Here is a 20,723-nt window from a genome sequence, read left to right on the forward strand (position 1 = left end):
GGAAAATCTTGATATTTGGGTCAACTATCCCTTTAACCATTCAAACAGTATATGTGCATGTGCATGAAAGGTTCATTCTTGCCTCTTGGCCTTAGTCTTATGATCAGCCTCCTAGAGCTCTCTAAAATGACCGGCAATGATATGTGATCTAAAGTCATATGAGCTATAGGGTACACTAGCATCCTCATTCAAAACCTTCTGTTGTTTTACATTATGATCAATGTGTCTGTGTTCAGTTGGAGTCAGGTACAGTTCAGAACTGGATTTCTACTTCTTTATGCCATCAAATAACAAACTTCAAATCAATACTAATCAAAAACAGGTTACAGCCTGATCTCACAAGAAAATGTGCAGTAAGTACCTTATGCAATGAAGGAAAAGTGGCTAATTTGTGCAAATTCTAAACATTTAATTCATATGAAACCCCACCCCTAAACCCAACCATCATTGAGGGATGAGTAAATCATACTAAAATGCACAAATGAGATGGTACATGTTCATAAATATTAACTATTTACAAGAAAAGTAAAGTTTGTAGACAAACTTTATGTTGTCTTGAGAAAGCAGAGTCTGAAAGTGTGTTCTAGGTGGTTGCTAAGGTGTTGTTAGGTGGTTGTTAGGGTGTTCTAGGTGATTGCTAAGGCGTTGCTAGGTGGTTACTAAGCTGTTGCTAAGGTGTTCTGAATGGCTGCTAGGTGGTTGCCTTGATGTTCTAGGTGGTTGCCAAGGCATTGCTAAGTGATTACTAGGTGTTGCTAGGCAGTAGCAAAGGTGTTGCTAAGTGGTTGCTACGGCATTGCTAAGTGGTTGCTAAGGTGTTGCAAGAAAGTTGCTATGGTGTTCTGAGTGGTTGCTAAGGTGTTGCTAGGTAGTTGCTATAGTGCTGCTAGGGGGTTCTAGGGTGTTCTGAGTGGTTGCTAAGGTGTTGCTAGGTGGTTGCCAAGGCATTGCCAGGCGGTTGCTAGGGTGTTGCTAGGCAGTTGCTAAGGTGCTGCTAAGCAGTTGCTAAGATATTCAGAGTGGTTGCTAGGCAGTTGCTAACATAAATTAGCATGGCTTTAGTATGAATTAGCATAATGCTAGTATGATAAGTACATTTGTTCGTATGTTTCCAGTATGGAGTGGTATGTCGTTAGTTTATCTAATGTAAAATCAATGGCAGTTTTTTGTCTAATAGAAGCCTATGGAGGCAGTTGCTAGGGTGTGGCTAGTAAGTTGAAAGGTCATCAGTGATTGGCAGATAGGTAGTCTAAGGTAAATGAGCCCAAACTTAAGTCTGTATGACAGTCTGGTAGAAAGTTATGAGGTCACAAAGTTTGGTCCAATGTTAAGTCAATAGGAGTTTTTCGAATTTTCCAGGACAATTTTTGGAAAACCATAAGTGGGATCAGTTGGAAAGATATAGCAACCTGAGTCAGAGCAGTTTGGAGGTTTGGTGTTAGTTTGGTGGTTGTAGTATGAACGGTCTAGGAGGAGATGCTTACAGAAATTTGTCTCAGTAGAAGACGTTTATGTAGTATAACAGTAGGTTGTATAACTTTCTCAAGCCACCATAACTTTACGAATTGGTGTGTGAAAAGTTACGAACTGTTGTGAGGTTGCATTGGTTATGTAATATACACGGAGAGATCGTCCGTTTATGATACATTTATTGTTTGCATTTCTGTTCAGGAATGACATCAAAAGCTTAAACAGCACACACTAGCGTTTTTCAAGTATACAGGAGACAATTGTGCTTAAAATGACTAAGCTTTGATGCTAAAAAGATGGAGGAGAAGACAGACGGCATCGTTTAAAGCTCATGAAAACAGTGCAAAGAATAAGAATTAAGTGCTTTCTATGCTTCTATGCTTGCAGGCATTATATATGTACAGAGTCATGGCTGGTACGTTGACGCACACGCCTCCATTCCCGAGGCTGATGAGCATTGAGGGTCCGAGGGCACACAGCTGGCAGACGAACAAGCAGAATGGCTCGGGCCTTGGTACCTTGAGGAGGAAGAAAAGAGCCAGGTTTAAATGCAGACGATTCATTTTGGCTGAATTATAGATGATATGCAACATGCGCTGACCATGATCTGGCTTTCATGACCCGTGACGCGGTCGTCCTCTTTCTGTAATGGCCAAAGTCACGGATCAAGTCTTGGGTTCTTATATCCGACCGCTGAAGGTCCAAGGGCACCATGGTGGGTGGAGAAACATCCAGCTCCAGAAGCATGATGTTCTCAGCCTGTACCAACAAAAGATTGTTGTAGTCAAACGAACATACATTGTTATACCAACTGGAATCAGAAGGATTTAATAAAGTAAATAAATTAGTAAATAAAGTGATAAATAAAGGCCTGTTTTGTTTTGGGGGACAGTTCATGAAAAGTATCCCAAATAAGGGGGCCTGAGGGATAAGACTTGCAATATGAGTGTTGACACAACAGTATACAAGAGCCCAGATGTTGTATTTTTGCTCCTTAAGAAACCCAATTTTCTACATTATAATTTTAATATATTGTATTTGAAACTACATAATCAGTGCGGTGTACAGTTCATTGTACACTTTTTGTTTTTTTACAAACATTCAATGTATTTCTGAGCACAACAAAAGCAGTGCATTGCTCAAGCAGGCTTATTAAACATTCAGACACATTCATATGTAATGTTTTGAACTGCATAACAATTATGGATGCAACAATTACAGATTTTGGTTGTACCATTATATAGTCTGAAGAATAATCATGGTTTCAGGTTATCACGTTAATTTGAGCTTTATATTAGCCAAGTATTTAAATGAACTGTTGTTATCATCTGCGTTCATAAATACACAATCATTTTAATAATTTGTAATAATTCGTCTAACATATTGATATTTATACATATTGACATATTGAATCTTTTGTTTACATTGCACTGAAAGCCACACACAAATCGCACCGCTTCGGCGTGAGATGTTTTCAACTCTGTGCGTCTGGAATGTGCGAGCGCATCACTCCGCTTGTGCGCACATATTGGCATATATTCTTACATTGGAAATAACGAACTTGTGAGCTAAAAAAAACGAGAAAAATACCAGCTGAATGAGTGCATCATCCGGGTAATTAAAGTGCACTTATTATTATTTATTTCATTTTCAGTGTGAACACACTACTAACACTATTTATACTACAAAATGGCGTAGAATAGTGCATAAGTATGCTATTTGGGACGCAGCTTTGATTTATTTTGGATGGTGAAAGCAAAATTCTCTAACCAGAGTGATCATAGCGCCACCCGATGGAAAATGCGGCAATACTCATGACATGCATTATTTGATTGTTTGGTCATTTATTTCACTGATTTGGCGACCGTCAAACGTCATCAGGGAAACGGTTTGAATTTCCGCTAAGTAAAAAAACATTAGTGCTCCATTTGGGACAACACTACATACATGTACTATGCTGTTGAGTGTGTAAGTGCATAAGTACATAGTGCATGAGTGCATAGTGTATAGTGTGCCATTTGAGACGCAGCTTTAGTGTGCCATTTGGGACGCCATTATATACATATACTATCCTGTTAAGTGTGTAAGTGCATAAGTACGTAGTGCATGAGTGCATTGTGTATAGTGTGCCATTTGGGACGCAGCTCAAGTTTTCCAATATGTGCGCCGATAGCTCCGCCCCTTCTGCTAAGTGAGTAAAGCAGCGGTCTTTGAGTGTGTGAAGTGTTCAACATTCTACATTTTACCAGTTAAATAAGTGCATCACATGGGTTATTAAAGTGCACTTATTATTTTTGGAGTTTTCAGCATAAATGCACTCAACTATTTATACAAAAAAGAGGCATAGAATAGTGCAGATGTATGTGATTTGGGACGCCCCTTTTGGCTGTATTGAACAGACACACATCACTTCATAACTATAGCGGCCGTTCTTCGACTGAAATAAATTTATTTTCGATGTTTTGGTCACACTATTTGGAGGGCCGGAACAAATTGCTGCCAATTAAATAGCCCTGGAGTATGGGGCGGGGCTCAGTTTTTGCGCATCATTCCCTCATAGCAAACTAACGGTAAAAGGGGCGTGGTTCTGCTCTGAACTTTCTTTTACTTGCTGGGAAATTTTCCATTCACAAACAGAGGTTCCTTAAAAAATCCAATTTTATTGACTTCTTATATGAAATAGAACATTTAATTAAATCACTTAGATTAATTTGTAATAAGAAATGCTTTCTTGAGTAAATATAATGAGATCTTTCATGCTACTTAATTTTTAATCTTTTTTTGCATTATTATCTTCTTCTGTACTTTTGGTTTTTTACATTTTGTGTGTAATAACTGTTCTCTTTTACTGTATTCTAAGTTGTATTACAGTTTCTTGGAATTAATAAAAAACTGATTATGATAAAGGACAAAAATAAATAAAAGTTACATGAAATGAAAAAAGAGGGTCATGGTTATTATTCTTTATTATGAAAACAAATCCAGCAAAAGTCTTGAATATATTGTCTATATATCTCTTTATTTTATTGGAAAAATTTCATATACTCAAACTTGCTAAATCATCTCCCACAATAACAATGTTTTGTTATGATTTCGATTTTTGTAATACTACTGTGAAATTGTTGAAAAGCAAAAACATTTATAAACTGTATCAATTATTATAATAGTTTTTTGGGCGTGCTAATTGTTTAAATCATTGGATGTAAAAATGCTGTACATTATGCTGTGTGGGTTTTATTTACTATTATTAAATTAATTTTGATATGTTCACCTTTTATATTGTGTTGTTGTATGTTTCTGATGGTTTGTGTAATAAAAAGGAGAACCATGGTTTATAATATCTAAGCTGTCAAACTGATATCAAGAATGATCAGCACTCCAAACGCAGAAGGAAATGGTCCGACTTTGATGAAGATTTCCAAACTAAACATAGCTAGCTTCAGCTAAAGAATAACAACGTGTGCTAGCAAGTAAACATCGCAAATTTGGATTTCACAAAGTGATAATCGTTCATTTATGTTCAATGAGGAAATGGGATGCATAAATGCGGCTTCTATTAGTGATTAATTTTGCTGATGTTACACGAGAAAGCCCAAAGTCCACTTGCAAACACAGGGAACTTGAACTACATTCACAGATTGAATTATAAATATAGATATAGTTTATCATTTAAATTGGCAAATCTATTTGCATTTCCATTTCCTTTTTTGTTTGCTATTCAATTTGCTTTGTCATTTAGCTTCTCGTTTTAGCTTCTGTGTTTAGCTTTTCCAAGACTCTGTGGGTCTCATGCTGGTAAAGGTTAAATCATGCAAATTTTCTGTTGTAAGATGGATGGAAATTGTATAACCTAGCAAGAGGAAATGAAAAGTGCCCTTTTAATTAAAAAGCTGTCATTTGTGAATCCAATTCCTTATTTCCCTTCAAAACAATTTTAAATTCCACTGTTAATTCATAAACTCTTTAAAGCATCATTAAGTTATGCACAAATCGAATTTGATGATTTTTTTTTAACATTTCTTAAATGTGACTATTTTGATGAATTCATATTTAATTTATAATTTCATTTTATAAAGACTCCATTCGATGGCTATTAAAATATCAAATCATGTTTTTGCTATTAAGTCTTAATCCTAAATTAATAAAACTATTGGTAAACACATTTATTAACATCTGTTTATTGTGCAATTAATTATTAATTATTCAAATACTGTTTCATTTTAATTTGCTTGAAATATTTAGTTACATAGGACTCTGAACCACAACACCAGTCATTAGTGTATTTCAAGAGTTCACACTTAGCTGATGATTGATAATAAGGCTAATTTGGCGTGCTGTCCCGGGAGAGAGCCCTGAGCTTAAAAGATCCTCGAGCCCTGGGCTCCCTCCCGTTGCAAGGCGAGAGGGGAGTTTGAGCTCAGGTAGACCTCGATGACTCCCCCCCTTGCTTATTGTAACTAAGTGTCAGATATGGATGTTGCAGGTGTACTCAGAGTTTAGCAAAATTATTTGGATTAATTGTTTAGAGTGCTTGTTTTTGTGGGAGGAAACCGGAGGACCCGGGGAAAACCCACGCGACCACGGGGAGAACGAGCAAACTCCGCACAGAAATGCCATCTGGTTTGGAAAGGAATTAAACCAGCGGCATTCTTGCTGTGAGGCAACAGCGCTAATCGCTGGCCACCGTGACGCCCGTTTGAAAAGAAAGGAAAGTAGGGTTGGGGGGGGGGGGTTTCTTCAAGATGAAGATATTGAGATGAGAAAAGTCTGGTTATTTATAGTGAGTTAAGGATCGTCTGATAGTATAATCAGTGATTAGCTAAAGTTGGAACAGCTGTGAACAATCATAAGCATGTGATCCTCTCGAAATTTGTTTATAAATAAACTTCACTTAAACATCACTTAAAAGCTAAATAAATACATTTACCATTTAAGTATATTTGTTAGGATAGGAAACTACTGCTTTGGGCCAATATACCACTTTGAAAATCTGGAATCAAATAAATAAATAACTGAATAAATACTAAGAAAATCACCTTTAAAGTCTAAATGAACCCTTTAACAGGCATCATAACCACCTGGGGTGCGTTTCTGAAAACCATTGTTAGCCAACTATGGTCCCAAGTTTCGTTGTTAAAAACATAATTAGTTCATTTGATGTTTCCCAAATCCATCATTCCAACGAACATTCGCAAACTGCGTTGCAAACTTGTATGCTTGCACCTGTGGAGCTGTAGTTAGAAGCATAGTTCCTGGCTGTGTTCTATTCTCAGTTATCCCCCCTATGCCCTATTCATTTAAAAACATATGCCCTATTCCTTCCAACATTTAAACTTGGGATAGTTAAAAAACCATTAAAGTCATCTCTCTTAGGTGCAATTTGCTTTCAAAAAATTTTAAAAGTTCGGTTTTAGCGATCTTTATATTGACAATCGTGCTCACTTCACAGTGCACTTTGAAAACACTGATGTCATTTTGAACACAACCATGGCTCATGACGAAAGCTATTTGTGACCTATTTTTTAAAAGCGGAATTTATGTTACGTCTCCAAAGCTTGTGAAAACAAATTATTTCTGAAGTATCTGTACTGTATATGACATGGGCCCGTTGGTTAGAACATTTCTGCAGTGGTTTGCATGTGTCAAATTGTAGAAGTAAACTTTTCAAAAAATAAATAAATAAATAAACAATATTCTTCTCAATAATAATAATAATAATAATAATAATAATAATAATAATAATAATAATAAGAAGAAGAAGAAGAAGAAGAAGAAGAATCAATATCATCATCATTAATATTATTCATATTATTATTAAAGTATGATTTTGTTCATTTCCTAATAAATAACAAATATTAAATTAATTTTTTTAACAAATAGCCTCATTATTTATTTATTTATTTATTTATTTATATGATTGATATATAAGATTAGAATACGTGTTAGCTTTTGTAAGTGATATGTTTTAGAATAGAATATGGAATATTCTCAATAATATTTGTAAAGAAAACACAGGCCCTATATGTGCCATTTACATATTATTCAATTAATATGGAAAGAGCATGTTTTTACCAAAACTAATATTGGATTTTTTTTATGCTTGTGTGTGTAAAACTATTTAATTTGCACAAAGAAATGATGGGTTTCTTCTTTAAAGAAGTAGTTATTCCACCCCGTTTAGAGCATCATTATGGGCGTTTTACGTTACTAACATCTATCAAATGATGGATCTGCGACAAAGTAACTATGGGTTTTGGCAAACACTCGTCACTACATCGTTCTTTTCCCAAATGATGCATCGTGCTATGACAGTTCAGCTGCGAGTTACGTTGTTGTTTGGGAAACCCCTGGTTGACCCTTTATTCGTAGCCTATCGTTATCATTATTATTTCAATAGCTTATTACTATTTATTAAAGTTGCGTCAGTATATTATTCAATACAAGATGTGGACCAATCAAAGGTTTTAAAGTACATTAGGAAACTTACAAAAAAAGTTAATGTAGAAAACATGGCATAATGGAAAAATCTAAATTTATTGGTGTATGCCAAAACACACTTGAGACATATACAATAAATAACATAAGAGTCACATGGTGACGTGTAAGAATTTAAGATAGTTTAGCTTTGAGTAGATTTTAGGGCAGTTTAAGGTCAAATATAAACTCAGTACTAACCCTGTATCTAGAAGGCGACCCGTGTGCCACGGCAGTTTGAGCGTACATACTAACTGGTCTCTTGTTTCCCACTACAGAAGTTGGTCTTCGTCGGACGAGAGGTGAGTTACTGGAAAATAAGATCAAACACAACATCATGACGTAAGTTTATAATCATCCTAGTCCAGCAGTGTTTGAAACAATGGTTCATACTTTTCTGAAGGGAGAAGAGGTAAAACTTTCCACTGGTCTTCCTCGCTATCAAAGTGGAGCCGATTTATGATCTTATTCTTTTCCTCCGGAGGAATGAAGTTCTCAATGATCAGATTTCTGGCGGAAATACAAACAGACAAAACTCATGCACACACGTGTATTTGTATAGTTCAAAACAGCGAGGACTGGTGGGACGTACTTGAATTTCATCTCTCTTGTCAGCTCGTTCATCGTCTGCTCCAGTTCCTGCCTCATTGTGACATGTTCATTGATGATATCTCCAATCTCAGATCTCACCAACTGCAGCTTACTGTAAAACTGAGAGGAGCAACCAAAGCAAGGTTGACCGAGGGGAAAGAAAAAAGCACTAAAATATGATTTAGCTGCCATAATGTATTAAATGTGGTTTATACAGTGTGTGTTTCATCATACAAACATCAAATACAGTCTGGTTAACCTCTTAAGGCTCAAGCTGGTTTTTACATGCATTTTTTATTTCTCTTTGCTATTTGGGCTTATTGGAATTAAACCTAAGAATCATCTTTTAATATGATGTACTTTTATAAAAAAATATGTCCATATATGCAGACTCATGATCTGAATTTACAGAAAACACAATAAAGTCACCTTTGTGTAATAGAATGAAAAACTCTTTAATTCTGCCTTGAACACAGCGTTTTTTTCCTGACTGTTTTAATGCATTATTAACACTAACACACATATTTTTAAACATGTTTTGACTATCAGTAAAAACTATTTTTTTGCCCATTTTGGACAGTTAAAACAGTGTTTGGGACATTTCATACGCTGCAAAACAGTTCCACCAATAGCAGGATGACCCTGTATGTCTGTAACAAAATATAAAACATATTAGACATAAGCGCTAAAATGTGCTGTCCACGTATGTGGCCACTAAGCCCTAGCTGTTGATACCCATTGACTTCCATGATATTTTTTTCTACTATCGAGGACAACAGTTATCAACATTTGGTTGTGAAACTTTTTTCACTAACGTTCTTAGTGTTTTCCACCAGAAGGAAACAAGAGGAATACATATGCAAAAGGTGTTTACATACTTTGGGTGAACTATTTTTAGTGATTTTTATAGCCTAGCCATAGCTTCCTTGACAACTTTAGGCTTCAGAATTTTTACATTGTTCACATGTTGTTGATTTGTAAAGATTATTTAAATATACAACAATAAGATTCTGTATTTTAGTTGGATATCTTGTTGTGTAACTCAAAAGAAAGTGGTAAGGTGGCTCAGTGGTTAGCACTGTCACCTCACAGCAAGAAGGTTGCTGGTTCGAGTCCCGGCTTGGCCAGTTGGCATTTCTATGTGGAGTTTGCATGTTCTCCCCATGTTCTACCCATTTGTGTGGGTTTCCTCCAGGTGCTCCGGTTTCCCCCACAGTCCAAATATCTGAGATGAATTGGATAAACAAAAATTGGCCGTAGAGTATGACTGTGTGTGAATGAGTGTATGGGTGTTTTCCAATACTGCGTTGTGGCTGGAAGGGTATCCGCTGCGTAAAACATATGCCAGAATAGTAAGCGGTTCATTCCGCTGTGGTGACCCCTAATAAATAGGGGATTAAGTCGAAGGAAAATGAATGAATGAATGAATGAATGAACTCTAAAAATACTGCTAACTTTTTGTTGAGGGAACCATGCTTATAACAACTTCTGGATAGGCAAACAAAATTGTCACTATTATAAACCCAATAAAACCCAAAATAACAAACCTAAATAATATGATAAAGACACGTTTTTTTGTGATTTTTGTATATTATCCCACTTAGAGTATGCATGACGCATTACCGAATTAATACATATTTAAAATCACAAGCTGAGTGCAAAAATACTTGAACAAAAAGAAAACTAGAGGTGATATGAAAGGCACAGAGATGTTATTCTGTCAAAAATTGCAGGTTAGCAGTCATGAGTTGTAACTTTACGCACCTTTCTAAGTTTCTTAGTCTTAAATTCCACCTCTTGCTGTAAAGTGGAGAAGGTCTCCTTCAGCTCAATGGTCTCTTCGTCTTGTTCAAACATCAGCTGCTGCATTTCTCTTTCTTTTCTATCCTAGAAAGATTAATTACATGCATATGAGATTCTGATTCTAAAAGTACATTGTTATTTAGTGTAAAGCCTACTACTTTTGATAGTTACCTGCTCAGCAATCTCCAGCCTCGTCAGTTCCAGCATTTTCTGCTGTTCATTGGTGTGGTCAATGATGTTTTTCCCTCCAACCAGAAGCTTACTTTCCATAGCCTAAAAAAAAAAAAAAAAAAAAAAAAACATGGCATGCAGTAAAGGATGTGATTAATAAATGATATAGTGTATAATCTCTACAAAGAAAAATGTGCGTGGAAAGAACCAACCTTGTATTTTTCGATCATAATTTCCATAGCTTGTTGCTCCTTCAGCAACTCTTCCACAGTCTTTACTTTCTCTTTTACCATGCCAAGTTTCCTGCTAATATCTGGCTTGTAATTGGCAGAGGTCTTGGCCATCTGCTGCTTCCACCAATAGTCCTCCACGCTTTCCTCCCGAACCGTCTCAACAACCTCTACCTCTCCGATTCTCGGAGTTTCCACCTCTCCGCTACTCATACTCCTCTTCATCCTGAGGCTGTTTCTCCTCTGTCGTCTTCTTTCTTTCGCCAGCATCCCTCGTTCTTCGAGCTGCGCCTTCAGACGGGCTATTTCCTCCTGGAACTCACGGAGCAGGGCATCTTTGGGGTCCTCGTTGATCTTTGGCTTGTTCTTGATGTTCTTCGCTCTGTTTGCGTACCTCAGCGTGGTGAGAGTCTCATCATAGTAACATGAAGCTGGTCCAACAGTGGCCACCATAACGGTTTTAGCATTGCCCCCCAGTGAGTCCTGTAGCAAGCGCGTGAGTTTGGAATCCCGGTAGGGGACGTGGGTGCTCTTTCCATCTACCAAAGCCGAAATGACATTTCCAAGAGCAGAAAGAGACAAGTTGATCTTTGCAGCCTCTTTAAATCTTCGTCCCTGCACACCTGTTTTGCTTTGGCGCTCACTACCGGCAAGATCCACCATGTTTAACTTTCCAACACGAATGTGGTCCTCACCATCAATGCCCATTTCACTGCACTCAATAGTTATGACAAAAATCGCATGAGACCTGGAGCTGCGCTCATTCATTTTGGTGAATCCGACAGATCTTGATTGATTCCCCAGGTTCATGACGTGTTCGATCTCCTTTATGTTCTTGGTCACAACACACGAGAGGTCTTTAACATAGACGCCCAACTCGGGGTTTTCCTTGAGCTCTAGTTTTTTGTTGTTGTCCTTGCAGAGGAGATCTCGTATCTCTTCTTGATATATCTCAATGTAAGACACTCTCACGAGATACTGCTGGTTCTGAGACCTGGATATTTGAGTAAATATGTGCTGAAACGAGTTTGGGATGACTCCCCTGGTCTCGGGGTCTGTGGGCACACCTTCCATTGTGTATGTTTTGCCTGTGCCAGTTTGCCCATATGCAAATATTGTTCCATTGAAACCGAGCAAAACAGAGTCAATAAGAGGTTTGCATGCATAGTCGTACAACTCGTTTTGTTTTGAGCCTACGTCATAGACGGCATCAAACGTGAATGATTTGACGAGGCTTCCGGAGGATTTGGGATTACGCACGCTCACCTGTCCCAGTCTGACATCCACTTCAACAATTCTTTCCTGATTCATCGCCTCTTCCTTCTTGTTTAGAGGGCGGCATCGCACCACCACCTTCACCGCCTCTGATTTCTTGCCAATCGACATGGAGCGCGGTCGCAATAAGCTGTTTCTCTTCATCATTTTGATGAAAAATCCGCGTCTTCAATATGCTGCTGTTTTATATAAGGACGCGAGGAGCGATGACAGAAAACACTCATTCGCATAAAGGCTATAAATGCGGCAAATGCACGTCCGTCCCATGTAAACGTGTGCGCAGAGCATCTTGGTGGTCCAAAGCCAGCATCACAAACCGCTCCATGCAGCGAGGCTCGCGCATCTCCCTCTCCGGCGGCACACGCCCTGTTCCCCGCAGACAATAGGCAGAGCGCGCTCACGGGCGGACGGATGCTGATAGGTGGACCACACTCTGTTTCTGCCTGCGCGAGGCGCTGACGCACTCGGTGTGGGCTATAATCATTCAATCATGAGATTACCGCCGATTAGGTTATTATCAGTCAGTGTAAATCATATGGTCAGTAACTAGGTTATTTGCCCAATTGGCTACTTTGGTGTTTTATCTTTGGTTTAAGAGACATCAAACCTTTAAATAAAGTGAAAAAACATGAAACTAATAGCAGAAGGGGAACTGTGAAATTAAAATTAGTCTATATGCCCATAGCATATCTCACTTTCCATATAAAATGTATTATATAAATTAAGATCTATCTATCTATCTATCTATCTATCTATCTATCTATCTATCTATCTATCTATCTATCTATCTATCTATCTATCTATCTATCTATCTATCTATCTATCTATCTATCTATCTATCTATCTATCTATCTATCTTTGCACTCTGAGAAAAAAAGTCTCTGTGGTACAAATAATCATCCTCAGTTGTGTACCTTATACCTTATACGGTACAGAAAATACCTCTTATGATACTGTTCTATACCTTTTATGGTATACTCAAATTAAGGTACACAATATAAATATAAAAGGTACATGAGGATTGCACAATATCAATGAAAATAAATATGATTTATTTTACAAAGTGATTTATGAATAATTTCCATTTTGAAACCTAAAAAAATCATTTACAAGCATTTGTTAAAAGAAACTCAAAAGCATTAATTATTAATGATACAAAACAACTGGTAAAACAAAACTATAATGTAAACTAAACATTTAAGGCACTTTAATGTTTGGTAAGCTTTTTGACACTGTTCAGGTACAAAGTGTCTTGACACTGTAGCGGTACCTTCATGGATTAAATTTTTACCTTTGATGAAGATACAATATTATATCTGCAGGTTTTAAAAACCAAAGCTACATTTTGTTTTCCATGGTATAAATTGTGTCCTTAAAAGTACAAACTACAAATTTGTTTCCTTGTCTTAAGATACAGTTCTGACCAATAAAGAGATACTGCCCCAGTGACAAGGAATTATTAAAGTGAGAATTAGCCCCCTTTGAATTTGTTTATTTATATTTTGATTTTTAAATATTTCTTAAAAAATGTTTAACAGAGCAAGGAAATTTTCACACTGTGTCCGATAATATTTTTTATTCTGGAGAAAGTCTTATTTATTTTGGCTAGAATAAAAGCAGTTTTTAATAATAAAAAAACAAAACATTTTAAGATCAAAATTATTAGCCCTATATATATATATATATATATATATATATATATATATATATATATATATATATATATATATATATATATATATATATATATATATATATATATATATATATATATATATATATATATATATATATATAGCCAGTTTATAATTGTACAATCCACAGTCTTTTCAGGGTTGGTCATGATACTGATGTGACTCAGATTCACAATAATGAAGTTTATAGATAATGATAATCTTCCTTTATGACCAATCCACCTAATCTTTGCACACCTTGGAGTAATTTTCGTCCATTTGCTCTAATTGCACTGATTTGCATCGTCTGAAGTGGCAGCAGAATGTGTTTCTCCTTGACCACGTGACTCCAGCACGCATTGATATTCGGCCAATGGGGACGCAGCAGAGACTCGCAGTCACTCAGAGCGTGTGGAGAGAAGTTCACCGGTCCGGGTGCAAAGTCTCAAGTTTCGTTTGACTTGTACCGAAGATCCACGCGCATTTTACTCCATCATCACCCTGTATGGCAGACAGTTATTGCTCTCTGTAAATGAAATGTATCTTATATGCGTCGAACAACTGACATTTCGTGAGTTGCCTATAGCAACAGCGTTTACTTGCAGCATTGATCATCTAAACCATCGCGAAATGTAAATAATAACATTTTGTTTACATTTTTTTATTTTTTGCATTTTTAATTTGAAGACAAAATGGGTTTAGGGCAGAATCGGGTGCGTTTGCTGTGCATGCTCACTTTAACGCTGGTGTTTTTTGTTGTGGAAGTTGTGGTCAGCAGAATAACAGCATCTCTCGCGATGTTGTCGGACTCTTTTCACATGCTGTCGGACGTAATAGCTCTAACAGTGGCTTTAATCGCGGTCAGCTTTGCGGAGACCACTCGATCCACCAGTAAGAACACGTACGGATGGATCCGCGCAGAAGTGATGGGAGCTCTGGTGAACGCCGTGTTTTTGACAGCCCTCTGCTTCACTATCTTTTTAGAGGCCGTTGAGCGCTACACGCAGCCGCATGAGATCGAGAACCCACGCGTGGTCATCTGGGTCGGTGTTGCGGGTCTTTTGGTGAATGTTCTCGGTCTGTTTCTCTTCCACGGACACGCGGGGTTTGGTGGGCACGGGCATGCGCATGGTGGGCACTCTCACGCCGGACACTCTCACGCGCACCAGACTAACCACAGAGAAAAACCAAAGGCGCACGAAGAAGCATGCAATCTCATGATAAACAGTTCACAAGGAGATCACACTTGCGAGCAGAAATCAGGTATTTATGTTGGTCAAAAATAAAATACTTTTTTAACTCCTCATGATAGTGTATTAGAGTTAAAATCATCATTACATTGTGTTTACATTTTCTTTCTGATCAAAAATAAGAGCTACAGAATTTATAGAGGACACCCACTAAAACATCATTCAATATATTGATTGTTATAATGTGTACATTGTTATAAAAGTAACATAACAATATATATTTTAAGAAAAATCTTACCTGGCATATTTCGAACAAGAATATTGTAATGGTACAGCCCCAAATACTAACTGATTGAAATTATATATAATTAATTATTTATCTTCAAACCTGGGAAGTTTAACTTATTTCCAAGAAAGAAGTTTTTAAAGTATTCATTATAATTTATATTATATAATATACATATATTGTTTAAGAAATGTTTAATCCAGGTCAAAATAGTATATTGTTTACCTTTATGTAAATATAAGCATAATGTTGGATGACAATCAGACAATATTTGAGAAATAATCTATCTGACATTTATGCATGTTTGAAACTTGAACGTAGATACTGCATCTAAAATAACTGTAAAATCAATTGTCTGAATTTAATTTGATGCAGATAATGTTTTTTACTAATAATAATAAACACATGTGTTTTCATTATACTTTTATTTATAACCAAATGTATAGTTACATGAGCTCAGTGTTATGATCAGTCTGGATATTAGGGAATGGTAAAATTGTACTTTCATTCCAATAATAATAAAAAAAAAAACATGTAAGCGATTAAAATCTAAACATGGGATTTTACAGTTCTGGAAATTCTTGAAATATTAGTTTCAAAAGTGGATTTTTTCCAAGCCTGGAATTGTCTTCAAAGTTAATACAGCTTTTGAAGGGGTAATAGAAATGTATTTAAATAAGTAGTTTTTTTCCTGTTGAAAATCTGCATCCAGTCATCAATTGACTAAAAATTTAAGATGTGAATTGTGGTAACCTTAAAAGTCATAAAATATCTGGGAATTTTAAAAGTGTGATTTTAATCCTAAGTACAGTATTAAAATTGTCATCACAAATGACAGGAAAACATAAAAGCTCTGTAGCAATCGTCTACTGAGAATATTTCCTATTCCTAATTTTCCTATTTTTCTGCTCATTATTTTTGCAATCTTGGCCCATTTTTTCAGCGGTGACATGTGACGGTTTTGGGTTAATTTTTGCCATAAGGATTTTAAAAAGTCCTTGTTTAAATATTATAAGGCATGAATCAAATTAACCTGTTATGAAGAGAAAAACAACATTACATACTTTGATTTGCAAAGAAGTATAAAATCTGACAAAGGGACAAGAGTGTGTACTTCACAGCTTTAATGAGAGAAATAAATACAAAGTTATGTCATTTAACTCTGTGATTATAGACCATAACAATGTGGTGATTGGGCCATAAACACTTCCTGCTTGTTATCAAACTACTTCATGATTGTAACAAGAAGCAATTCAATCATAACTCAATGTTAAAACAGCAATCATAACATTATTTATCAATATGTGGCTCTTTTTGGATTCTCGGAAGCTATTGAAATTAAAAATGTAATATGTTGGGGCCATTATTTTCGTTTACATCCCTCAAAATGGTCTATATTGGGAGTAACATGTCTTGCTACTTGCTCAGCCATAACAATCAAAACAGCAGCAGAAACAGCGTAGCAGATCTATGCCACAAAGACCAAACACATCAACTTTGCCATATGCATATACTAAATCACTCAGTTGTCATGACAGAACTACAATTATGTGTGTCGCTAATGACACAATCAAATAAAAATTTTAGACAAATATAAAACTAGCATAAATATATTTCAGGTTTATATGAAGGTTTATTGTGGAACTGCGCGGAGCTGAAGAATATGTTTGTTGTGCTTTGCTCACTGTGAGACTTTCTGATTTGTGGAAATTACTGTACACCATCATGGGTAATATAGTTTATCTGCATATATTCCCATATTAAACTGTATTACTATTGTTACTATTATTGTTAAGCTGAACAAACGGCTTCAAAATGTTTAATAAGGTATTTAACGTCTAAATTTCCAATATTTAGGTTTATGTTAATTTTTTTTTTATGTCATTAAAAGTTTATGTTAATTTTCAATCAAACTCTGACCATTGCTTCTGCGTCTGGAATGGTGGTCCTTCTCTGTTGACTTCAGTTTGAGACAGTCCTCGCTGCAGCTTGATGACGTAGTTGAATAGGTCTGCTACGTAGTTGACGATCGCTTACACCTCCCCCTACCCTAAACCCAACCAACACAGTAGCATGCAACACAGTAGCATCGTCCTTAGTGGTCGGTACAAGGACGATTGCTACACCTCCCCGTACCCTAAACCCAATTGCACAATAGCATGGGCATTACCTCAGTGGGCGGTACAGGTACGGTCGATCGCTACACCTCCTCCTTCCTAAACCCAACCATCCCAGTAGCATGGGCATTACCTCAGTGGGCGGTACATGTATGATCGCTACACCTCCCCCTACCCTAAACCCAACCAACACAGTAGCATGGGCGTTACCTCATTGGGCAGTACAAGGTCCACTACATAGTCGACAATCATTTACACCTCCCCCTACCCTAAACACAACTATCACAGAAGCATGGGCATTACCTTAGTGGCCGGTACAAGGACGATTGCTACACCTCCCTGTACCCTAAACCCAATTGCACAATAGCATGGGCATTACCTTAGTGGGCGGTACAGGTACGGTCGATCGCTACACCTCCTCCTTCCTAAACCCAACCATGCCAGTAGCATGGGCATTACCTCAGTGGGCGGTACAGGTATGATCACTACACCTCCCCCTACCCTAAACCCAACCATCACAGTAGCATGGGCGCTACTTTTGTGGGCGGTACAAGGTCTACTACGTAGTTGACGATCACTTACACCTCCCCCTACCCTAAACCCAACCATTACAGCAGCATGGGCGCTACCTTAGTGGGCGGTACAAGGTCTACTACGTAGTTGACGATCACTTACACCTCCCCCTACCCTAAATCCAACTGTCACAGTAGCATGGGTTTACCTTAGCGGGCGGCACAAGAACGATCGCTACACCTTCCCCTACCCTTAACCCAACCGTCTCAGTAGCATGGGCGTTACCTCATTGGGCAGTACAAGGTTCACTACATAGTTGACAATTGCTTACAACTCCCCCTACCCTAAACCCAACTATCACAGCAGCATGGGCATTCACTTAGTGGCCGGTACAAGGACGATCGCTACACCTCCCTTTACCCTAAACCCAACCATCACAGTAGCATGGGTGTTACCTTAGTGGGCAGTACAAAGTCCGCTACGTGGTTATCGATCGCCTACGTCATCAAGCTGTGGGCAGCAGTGAGGACATCTTGGTTTGATGGCTTCAATCACAATATTCGTAACCATGCCCCTCTTACCCTTAGTTTTCTATGAGGTAATGATGCACAAAAAAAGCCCAGCTCCCTACTGAATATTTAGTATTCAATCAACACACTGAAATAAAGGTCTCAGCAAACAGATTTTCGTACTTTTAGCTTTGCTTTTTTATGCTCATAAAGTAACTGAAAACATAACAGAATTGTATTTACTTTCTTTACTATTTTGCTCACAATAAGCACTTCTTTTATAGACTCCCTGAACATCAGGATCACTGCCAAGGGTTCATTGGAGGATCTGGATCAGTCTCCCGAGTCGGCGTCGCAGCTAAACATGCGCGGTGTGTTTCTGCACGTGCTCGGCGATGCGCTCGGCTCCATCGTTGTGGTCGTCAACGCCTTGATCTTCACTTTTGTGTGGACCCCATGCCACAGCGACCAAATCTGTTACAACCCCTGCCGCAACAACCACTTAACAGACCACCACCATGTTAACACCACCGTCTTGAGCATATCCAAAACCCCCGACCGGATTCCCAGAACCATATCTGTGGCCGGCCCATGTTGGGTGCTTTATCTCGACCCGACGTTATGTCTAATAATGGTGTGCATTTTGCTCTACACAACATTCCCCCTACTAAAAGAGTCGGCTTTGATTCTCCTGCAAACAGTGCCTGAGCAGATCGACATGCCCAAGCTGAAAGGCAAACTAAAGAGCCTGGATGGAGTTCTAGCAGTTCATGACCTGCATATCTGGCAGCTGGCTGGTGCACGCATTATTGCGACCGCTCACATCAAATGCACCGATCCGGCTTTATACATGGACATCGCCAAACGCATTAAAGACGTCTTCCACGATGAAGGCATCCACGCTACTACCGTTCAACCAGAGTTTTCAGCCTTTTCTGAAGGGTTTGGTGAACCCCAGTGTGAGCTTTCTTGCCGAAGCCAATGCAAACCCAAACTATGTTGTAATCCTACCAAAAGGGCTAAGCCAGAGGAGGAGTTAGCCAAATGTAGGCACGATAAACCTCACAGTCATGCTGTCGAATGGGGTGATGGGAAAAAGGTGGACGATGCTGTACATACGGAGATGGAATCATCGGTTTAGGTCAAGGAGGACATTATGTTGCATGAGTTGCACACGGCTGCTTTCTCATACACAGGAAATGTGTCTAATTAGGGCCATTGTGTGGATTATTGCAAATCTGATTACTGCAGAAGTATGTTTCAGAGATTTGGGTTGATTAAACGTAACAACTTTAGACTCCGTGCTGTGATCTATATATAAACCATATATATATATATATATATATATATATATATATATATATATATATATATATATATATATATATATATATATACATACATACATACAGAATGCAGTTTTATCTTTGTATTTTTGCTATCAATGGTTGCTTGATATATAGTTCACCCAAAAAAGACAATTCTGTCATTGTTTATTCATTGTTAACTTGTTTCCCACCTTTACGAGTTTTTTAATAACACAAAAGAAGTTATTTAGAAAAATTATGGAAGCCTGTAACAATCAACTTTCATGGTATTTGTTTTTCCTACCATGGAAGTCAATGGTTACAGGTTTTGAACATTCTTCAAAATATCTTCTTTAGTGTTCAGCAGAAGAAAGATACTCATAAATGTTTAGATTCATTCATTTATTTTCTTTTCGGCTTAGTCCATTTATTAATCTGGGGTCACCACAGCAGAATGAACCGCCAACTTTAGATTAAGTAATTAGTGAAATCTTCATTTTTGGTTGAACTATCCCTTCAAAGATCAATATAGTTATAAATGAAGACATATATTGATGAATATACATATCAGATGTTTATTTTTCATTAATAGTTTTACGGTATAATCCAAGAATATGCAGGTTCATGTTGTATTGGTGTGTGTGTGTTTTTAAAGAATGTTTCGAATCTGCTTATTGCAGGAGTCAGTGTGTTTTAGATAAAAGGGTTTGTAAAATGACATGCTGTGTTTTCTGTTTGAACCACATATGAAAGTCAAATACAGATTTATGGATGGTTCTTATTTGAGACCAGATATGTGAGTATATGTAAGTAGATTCAAGATATAGTTCATCTAAAAATAAAAATTCTGTTATCATTTCCTCAACATTTTTTCCTTTCAAACCTTTATGAGTGTCTTGCTTCTACCAAAAACAAAAGACGATTTTTAAATAGAGTTGGAAAGCTGTAACTATTTACTTACATAGTATTTGTTTGTCCACTATGGAAGTCGATGGTTGCAGGGGTTTAACTTTCTACAAAATTTACTTTTTTGTGTTAACCAGAATAAAAGAAACTCATAAAGATTTGAAACCATGGGTGAAGAAATAGTGAGGAAATGTTCATTTTTAGCTGA

At 37.3% G+C, this 20,723-nt stretch overlaps 2 protein-coding genes across 3 annotated transcripts; one reads left to right on the forward strand and one right to left on the reverse strand.

Annotated features, from left to right (window-relative positions):
* Positions 1-1,632: 1,632 nt before the first annotated feature.
* kif3cb (kinesin family member 3Cb) lies at positions 1,633-12,452 on the reverse strand. 2 transcript variants are annotated; one of them, XR_015512561.1, is made up of 8 exons: positions 10,722-12,382; positions 10,510-10,611; positions 9,470-10,422; positions 8,537-9,090; positions 8,338-8,454; positions 8,146-8,254; positions 2,072-2,229; positions 1,633-1,988 (listed from the first exon to the last, which is right to left on the reverse strand). XR_015512561.1 is itself a non-coding variant. In NM_001017849.2 (8 exon segments), coding segments are annotated over 8 exon segments (2,280 nt in total). In that variant the 5' UTR covers positions 12,162-12,452; the 3' UTR covers positions 1,637-1,876.
* Positions 12,453-14,134: 1,682 nt separating this feature from the next.
* slc30a1b (solute carrier family 30 member 1b) lies at positions 14,135-19,597 on the forward strand. The gene is given in 2 exon segments (NM_001089583.2): positions 14,135-14,950; positions 18,587-19,597. Coding segments are annotated over 2 exon segments (1,428 nt in total). The 5' UTR covers positions 14,135-14,379; the 3' UTR covers positions 19,444-19,597.
* The last annotated feature ends 1,126 nt before the right edge of the window (positions 19,598-20,723 follow it).

The sequence above is a fragment of the Danio rerio genome, chromosome 17 (genome assembly GCF_052040795.2).
Source record: "Danio rerio strain M-AB ecotype USA chromosome 17, GRCz13ab, whole genome shotgun sequence".
Lineage (NCBI taxonomy): Eukaryota > Metazoa > Chordata > Actinopteri > Cypriniformes > Danionidae > Danio > Danio rerio.